The following is a 7,984-nucleotide window of genomic DNA, read 5'->3' as shown; positions in this document are numbered from 1 at the left end:
TATTTCCCTCTACTGCGCGATAGCGCGCTAGATGCACGCTTTAAGAGTAGTCGCAAACGATATTGTATAAGAGATTTGTATATATTTAGCTAAAATTACACCTATTCTAGGAAACTTGAAGTTGGTGTTTTTTTTTGTTGATGCGCATTAGATATCCGTTGAGCTAGTGGTTTTTGAGGCCCTTGCGCAGATGCACTCCGTGAATGCATTCGCACCTCATAGTCTCTTGACTGAGATTTCGGACGATAACTGCCATGTATGCTATGATGCCATCGATGTGTAAAGAAATATGTCCAAACTTGAGTTTTTTGATCTCAAGCTGAGTTTCTTTTTTCAATAGGCACTGTTGTAGGTCTCCGCCACTGACTCCAATCAACTTATCGAAAGAAAAAGGTTTTGTTATGAAGAAGCCTGGCTCACCGTTGAATGGACAGAGGTGGATTATGCTTCCTTAGATGTTCATACGGATGGCTTCGCTCAAGGTCATAACCCATTCATTCAAGTCGGCTCGAGTCAGCATCCAATAGTATTCTCTCAAATTATATCTGAACTTTGACCTCTGACTTGGTGGGACAATAGTACCTACGAGGAAGCGAGATTGTCAGCCCTGCCTTAAATTTTCCTATCAGAACCAGGTACCCACGATCTCAAACCTCGTCGAGAAATGAACCTAGTGAGTTCACTTTGTATCCTGAGCAGGTCGCAAAATAAGTTACCTATGAAGTGATTATACACAGCAACTTATCGTTCGATATTTAAAATTTACAATTAGGTGTACGTAGAATGCTTGAAACTTGAAGTAAACATCAACCGCTCTTCCAACTAATTCGATATGCGCTACACGTCTCAAAATTGACCTGAGCTTATCGTGTGAATCACTCTCTGTCTCTCGCTCTCTCTCTCTCTCTCTCTCTCTCTCCGCGCGAGACTATATGTAACTGTGAATAAAATAGAGGTGCGAACCTAGATAGACCTCCACGCCCTGCGCTAGAATGAACAACGCGCGATTCCGGCAACTGTTCAACAAGTTCTCACGTCCCCTGCTTTACAGCATTATCTGCATCGTCCTCGCCAGACTCGGTGTACCATTTGCAGACGAGACAAACAAGTAATACATTCCGGGGATAAGCACACCACTGTCGTTTGGTAGGCTTACAGTGTAGTTAGGTCCGCTTCTAGAAACGTTTGTCAAAGGGATACGTCTTTGGTCAGTGTTGACCGAATGGGTCACGCTACCCATGCGCACAAGCACGAATTTGAGATTCAATGCTGATACTGACAAATTTATCGTGAACGAGCCTCCAACCTTGATAGACCGGGCACTGACGCTGGAAATGACAGGGCGGGTGGCGACCGAACCGTCAGAATTGAAGAGGTACGGCGGCGAAAATATTTGGCCATTGGGATGATCGGCATGTGGATCGCAATCTCCGCCAGTCCAGCAGAGACCCCCGCCTCCGCTGAAAACACGGCCATCAGCGAGCAGAATGCTGATGGAGTGGTAATTCCGGGGAATAGCTTCTGGAGCAAGAGTCCGCCACTGTTTGGTGTAGGGGTTGAACAGCTCCGGGTAGACTACGGAATCGGTATCTTGAAATCCCTTAACCCACCGCTGGCCACCGGTAATGAAGACTGTGCCATCCGGAAGCACGACGGCATTGGCATAGCCACGGGGAAAGGCCATGTCAGGCATGCGCTCGACTTTGGCAGGCTGGTATGGCTTGTCGATGGTAGTGATATGCGCACGAGTAAGAGACGCGACATCGGAGTAGGATGTTGAGCCACCAGAACTGAAGATTTTACCGGGCTCATACATGGCAAAGATGCCACACATTGCGTGGTTGTCATCTCGGATGCCTGCGCCGACTTGCGATCCTTGGCCTGCGGTGCCGTACCAGTTCTGAGCCTTGCTAGGCCCAGCTTGGAAGACGGAGCCATTTCGCCATGCGAACAGCCAAGCGTGGTTATCCTCTTTCCAGATGCCAGCATTGTCCTGAGTCAACATTGGCCCGACTTTAGCACCAGGAAGCGGCATCCAAGTGTTGCTCTTCGGATCGTAAACCTCGCCATCCTTTCCTTCACGGGCACCGCTCCATGCTCCTCCGATGGTAAAAATTTTGTTGTCGGAGGTTGTAACAGAAGATTGATAGCCTCGAGCTTTCCCAAGATCAGGACCACGTGTGAACTCGTTAGTCGATGGGTTGTAAAAGCTCGTTACAGATGCGTCTGAACCCCCCTGAATCAGGATTCGTCCGTCTTGGAGACTACTGATTCCAGGGCAGAACATATCGTGCTGGGTGTTCGCAATAGTTCTCAAGGACGTCTGGCCACTGTTATGAGTTAGAAGTACGTTCTGCGTAGCGCATTTGCTAAACTTACGTATTGAAATTGTAGTCTCCAAATACAGTTTGCTTCATGGGGCCAGAAAACTCAAAAGGCTTGTATGCGCTGAACACAAGCAATCGTGATGAAGACGGGAATTCTGGAACCACATAGCCGGCAACGGGAATCAGTGGGAGCCACACTAGATCAGACCATTCGCCCTTAGTAGCTCGAGGAAATTTGAGATCGAGTCGGATGGTGTCGAATTGCTTGTTTAATGACCATATGATTGTATTTGTTTCCTGGCTGCCCTTGAAATGGCAGGCTTTGTAAGTTGCGTCCCACAAAGCATGACTAAATGATGATGAATAGCATTAGCTTTTGCTGAAAATGTCGTCCGATTATCAGAACCACTTACACACATGCGCCATCCCGAGCGCAACGGTCAGCGCAGTCATTCAATGAGTTGACATTCCATTGGATTTGAAGAGTACCACCTCGGAGATCTGAAGAGCGACAGATCTTGTAATTTTTCTAGATATGGAGTAAGCACCAATGCTCAACCTATGACGATGATCAATCACTTACACCATTACTGGAGTAAGATGTCTCTTGGCCTGGGCAGCGAGCAATATCCTTGAAGTTTTGTTGAATAACGTCAAACTGCTGGCTCGGCTCCCAACGCATAGCACCCTGAGCCTTGATGTGGCAATAACGATAGTCGTGGTCGTAAACCCCCCTATAACAATTCTTATCCCCGTCGCACATTGCAGCGCATTCTTCCAGCGAGTTAACATTGCCTCGAATTTGAACAGTTTCACCCAAGAAATCAGAGTTGGGGCATAGTTTGTAGCTCATGCCACTCGCACCAGTATAGATCTTCTCGCCATTGGGACATGCATCAAGAGCAAGCGTTGTCCTAAGGAAGGCCGCTGTGATGAGCAACGCTGTCGCGAGATCGATCATGCCGTTGGTGGATGTGAGGATATGAAGAAAGGATTGCTGTTAAATAAGGGTAGCGATGAGGGAGAAAATCCACTCTGGGTAGTTATACGAGGGCACGCCTTTATTTTATATTGTCCTATCCAAGATTGGTTTCCAAGTTGCTGGCGAGGCGTACCATTGACGAGTCTTGGAAGCAGGAGGCACGGAGCTTGCACCGTAACGCAGTTGCAAGAAGGAGGAAGCTAACTATTCCCCATTCATCAGACTACGGGAACCTATCCTGCATAACCGTGTTCTGACAATTATTATTAGTGTCATGTGCAGCCACTAGATGACGAATTTGGTCCTAGTCAACCTGCTAACAGCGCTGAAACACGACAGAGCCCATTGGTAAAAGTGTATCTGTCTTGGCATGAACGCTTCCAGAAAATATGCCAACGTCATTGCCAACTCTAAAATTCGTGGTTCGAGGAACGTGTCAGGTCCTCGCACAAGCCTCGAATACCGCTATTAGTATCGTTCGGCAAACCCCTGAATCGACTGAACTTAGGCCCAAGCCACAAGAACATTTTTCATAATTATCAAAGGAACCAGGGGGTTATGTACTGCTCATAGAAGTGGAAGTAACCATAAGAATGGAGACGCGCTACTTGAGCCATCCCACCTGGCGGCCTGGGCAAAGCAACTTATTGGAGAATAGAAATTGCTTCTAACTGGGAGTTCTCTATTCTATGTTTGTGGAGCTGACAATGCCAAGGCTCTTAGCCACTAGATAGTAGCTTTGAAGCCCCTTATTGTCGAGTCATTAGACAACTTAGCGTAAGGTATGAACGACCATGGTACTCTGTAAGTCCATGTGGCGAGAACTCTTTGTACCTCTTTGGCGTAGCAGAGGGCGTACCATTGATGGATTTTGGCCACACGTATTTCAAATGTGCTGTATATCTCTTAGACGCTGGTTCCAAGAAATATATTCGGCCAGATCGCAGCCGTATGGATGAACGTTGACTGCAAGGCAATTAGAGCTGGGTTTTTTAGGTACTAACTTCTTCTCTTCTAGACCAGAGCTTGCTAATCTGTTTTACAGATATTTCTTCGTGACTCTAATTAATAAACCTCCACGATTACATTGAACCCAATGAGTTATCTATTTAGCTTTTATTCACATTACCTTGCCTAACAGCGGTGGTACTTTGTTTGAATGTTCTAGGTTAGATTATAGCTTTTCGCAACTACTTAATAGTTACATACTAGCCCATGCCTTGCATCGAGTATCAAGGGCCGAAAACCAGCACATCCTATATATAGTGCCTAACAACTACCAGTGCCACCTAGCCATTTTCTCTAAGATATCGCAACCTAATCACACCCAATGCAACTTCACGTCGCCCAAAGAGTTTGAGTATCAGCCCTAGAGTTAGGACGGTATCGTTCCATCACTTACTAGGACCTATCATTTCGGGCATGGCGTGGAGTTGATCTGGCTCACTGGGCGTACCAAAGACAAAGCCTTCTCATTAGCCAGTATTCAATGTTCAACTCCGATACGAGGCGGGATGGCGAGAAACCATTTGTGATGAGTTTAGGTTCCTCTTCTGCTCCAGAAGTCTGACACTGTTGCCCGTCCTGAGAATCCTTCATCCAGACGACTTGCATGGGCATGAAAACTTTGGGCTCCAAAACCAATCGTCCCATAAAACGATCATCACTTCTCATGTATCCGTTAGATATATTAAAGACTGCGGTATCACTGCGGTCCCCGATTTTGGATGGGTGCCGCTCATCGTCATCTTGGGGCAGATTCACGACAAATCTACTGTTCACTTCCATAAGGAAGGGTTGATAGAAGGTTGCAGGATACATACTGGCTAGTGCGTTGATAGTAATAAGCTACGAAAATGCGAGAGTATATAGAGCAGGCAGTGCTCGAAAGATGAGTGAGGATGGTGCTTGAGATTGACCTCCTCTACACGTCTTTTATATTCGTTTACGTTAAGGATCACGTGCTGTAAAAGCCGAACCTCATGGTTTCATATGACGCTCACCCTGCTTCATAGAGTTAGATTTTGGCAGAAGCAAGAAGTGGCTACATGATACCCTGCGATTACAAAACCAGTAATCTGAGAATGTCGTTACATAAACCTGCAAATTTAGTGGACTCTATCAAAGTGTTCGGGATATGACCGGGGGGGTTAGCTAATCTGAATGGAGATCCATAGGTTGCGCACATTTTTCAGGCGGTGTGATGTGTCTGAAGATCATCTAGCTCTGCAGTGTGTGCCTACAATCGCATGTTTTGAAAGAGAATGTGTAGAAACTGTTGGTCGCCGTTTCCGGGGAAGATTGAAAAGAAAACAAAAAGGCACGGCTGCGCACATGCTCGGTAAGCCCGCGATGAAGCAGTAACATACACTGCATGTCTAGGATAAGAGTAATGACAGACTCACAGGGAATAGACTCGCAACGACCTCAAGCTTACAAGTTCCGTTACAAGAAATACACAAGAGAAATATAAGTGCATGTACGTTGGGAAAGCGAAGTTCTCCGAAAGTCAGTTCATGCGTGTGTATCGTTGACCCCGCCCTCAGCTTTCGCAAGCTGCAAGCCAAGCCGCAGGTGCTCCTTCCTTTTTCTAACACATTTTCCATATTGAGCACGGTGATCTAATGCTCCTGTTATCGCCGATTGTCGTTCACGCGTAACGATCTAGGAAGATTAGCAAGAACCGAAGCTGCAAAAAGCATGCGTACTTCGGTTACATCCCGACAATCACATACTAAGGTTTGTTTCCTGTGTTAGTTCAATGGGTGTTGCATCGCCAAATGCCAATACGCACAACACAGCATGTCGCCTTCATTCATGTGTACACAGCTTCAATTGCTACACAGCGTTGGGATACACTTCTCTGGTCTCGGTCTAGGTTACTCACAGCAGTATAGCCGAACGCGGCGATACCGGTGCCAGGTTATATGCCTGTTCTGAATGAAAGAGATGCGTGTTACATCATGTCGCAGTTTGGAAGCATTGATTACACGAGACAAAAGACGAATTTGATTGTGAATAATCTCGAGTAAAAGACCCCAGTCAAGCCCATATCTCGAAGCTCATCTCCTAATTAGATCGCCCCGCCAACGCTTGAAGTACAAAAGTCTAAGAGAGAAAGCTCTGGCAATTGAATAGTCGTCTAGTGAACTAGATCAAAATGGTGAAGAAACGTTGCAGGAGCCGTTACATCTCTAGCATCCATTTGCCATGCAAGAGCCTATTGCGGACTGAGCAATGGCATTTGCTACGATACCAAGCGGGGGCGCAAAGATACCTGCAACCCACACACCAACACCAGCGCCGAAGGTGAGGCCCTTGCATAAATCACACTTCTCGCTAGCCGAGCAGTCAATCTCGTAGTTGAGCTCTCCCTGGTCGGCGTCGTTGGTGTCTGGAACGACAATGCTAAGCGCCTGCGGGACCCACGTGTAGTCGACAAAGTGGTCCACATATCCACCAACGCATGAGTCCCTACCGCTCTTGCACGGACCCCATATTCGTTCGTTGACGTTCTCGTGCTTTATCATGTCGGGATATCCGGTGCCGATCTCCTTGAGCGGGTTGGCCATGGCAGGCGTAGTGCCCTTCTTGTTACCATGGCATCGGAATTTGATCTTGCAGCCACCGGGAATGTCGGTCCACGACTCGTCACACATTCCATTATCCGAGTAGTTGATCTTGCCGAAGACATCCGCCGGATTGATGTTACCATTGAGCTTAGCGAAGTCCATGGTAATGGAAAATTTTACAGACAGCTTGTCTCGCGAGGCGGCGTGGGGTGTTCCTTTTTGTTGTAGACGTAAGCTGTACGACACTCGCCGGGTATCGTCTTGTGGTATGGGAAGCATGCCACGGATCGCCGAATTGGGAGCGTGTGAATAGGCCGGCACGATCCAGATCATTGATAGCTGGGTGGATTATGAGTGTAATATCGATGGTCAAGAGCTTAAAGGTGATGCTGCTTTCACACCATAGATAAAGATAGCCAGCTAATACGGTGTCAGTGCCAGTAGGTGGGTTTACTGTCGTCTCTTCTGCGTCCTGCCAGATGTCTCCGGCATAGTAATTGGCGGCTAAGGAGCTTGCCCAGTCTGGGTGGCCTGCAATCCTGCCGAAGCCGCAGTCCAAAAGGGCAATGTTCTCGTTGGAGGTGCTATCCGCGACGCTCGAGTGGGCAGAGGAAACCAGTGCGAGGAAAGCAGAAGTGAGAATGCGAAATTGATTTTCATTGGATAAGTATAACGTGGTTCACAGGTGAGCGGCCACCCCAAGTGAGCGGCCACCTCCCCATCAGCGCTCTACCGTCAACACTACAACGCGACATGTCTTAACCACGCAGTGCCTAATTAATTTCTAATAAATTAGATATTTAACTTACTCTTTTTGATATTAAATTCTAACGTATTTAAAGTATAAAACGTACTGTAGAGATATATAACGTCTCTTGAATAATAATTTAACGGCGACGCGCTAGAACGCGCCCCTAACGCGACTGCGAGCTAAAGGTAAAGCGCCTTAATAAGCTAGAAGTGTTATGGGCGGAGAGGCCTAGCGAACGAGTATGCTTCTACCTATCGTACAGAAGCTAAAAGATGAGGAAAAGAGAAGATAACTAAGTACAGACTTCTCTTATACCTGCTCGCTTCTGATCACATGTCTGTACAGAAAGCAT

The 7,984-nt window shown here is 47.0% G+C and overlaps 3 protein-coding genes across 3 annotated transcripts; all 3 read right to left on the bottom strand.

Moving 5' to 3' along the window:
* Window positions 1–1,045: 1,045 nt before the first annotated feature.
* COCCADRAFT_112601 (copper radical oxidase) lies at window positions 1,046–3,288 on the bottom strand (the record flags this gene model as incomplete). The annotated part of the gene is made up of 4 exons (XM_007720416.1): window positions 1,046–2,330; window positions 2,380–2,676; window positions 2,741–2,856; window positions 2,911–3,288. 4 exons carry the CDS (start codon window positions 3,286–3,288, stop codon window positions 1,046–1,048), a joined length of 2,076 nt encoding a protein of 691 aa, XP_007718606.1.
* A 1,539-nt stretch (window positions 3,289–4,827) lies between these two features.
* COCCADRAFT_76531 (uncharacterized protein) lies at window positions 4,828–5,130 on the bottom strand (the record flags this gene model as incomplete). Its single annotated transcript, XM_007720415.1, has 1 exon — window positions 4,828–5,130. A coding segment is annotated over one exon (303 nt), but the record flags the coding sequence as incomplete, so codon positions are not given.
* Window positions 5,131–6,503: 1,373 nt separating this feature from the next.
* Window positions 6,504–7,214, bottom strand: COCCADRAFT_31336 (uncharacterized protein; the record flags this gene model as incomplete). The annotated part of the gene is made up of 1 exon (XM_007720414.1): window positions 6,504–7,214. The coding sequence occupies one exon, from the start codon at window positions 7,212–7,214 to the stop codon at window positions 6,504–6,506; it is 711 nt and encodes a 236-aa protein (XP_007718604.1).
* Window positions 7,215–7,984: the final 770 nt, after the last annotated feature.

The sequence above is a fragment of the Bipolaris zeicola genome, assembly GCF_000523435.1.
Source record: "Bipolaris zeicola 26-R-13 unplaced genomic scaffold scaffold_472, whole genome shotgun sequence".
Taxonomy (NCBI): Eukaryota; Fungi; Ascomycota; class Dothideomycetes; order Pleosporales; family Pleosporaceae; genus Bipolaris; species Bipolaris zeicola.
Note: the sequence above shows the minus strand (reverse complement) of the source record. Positions and strands in the feature narration are given on the sequence as shown.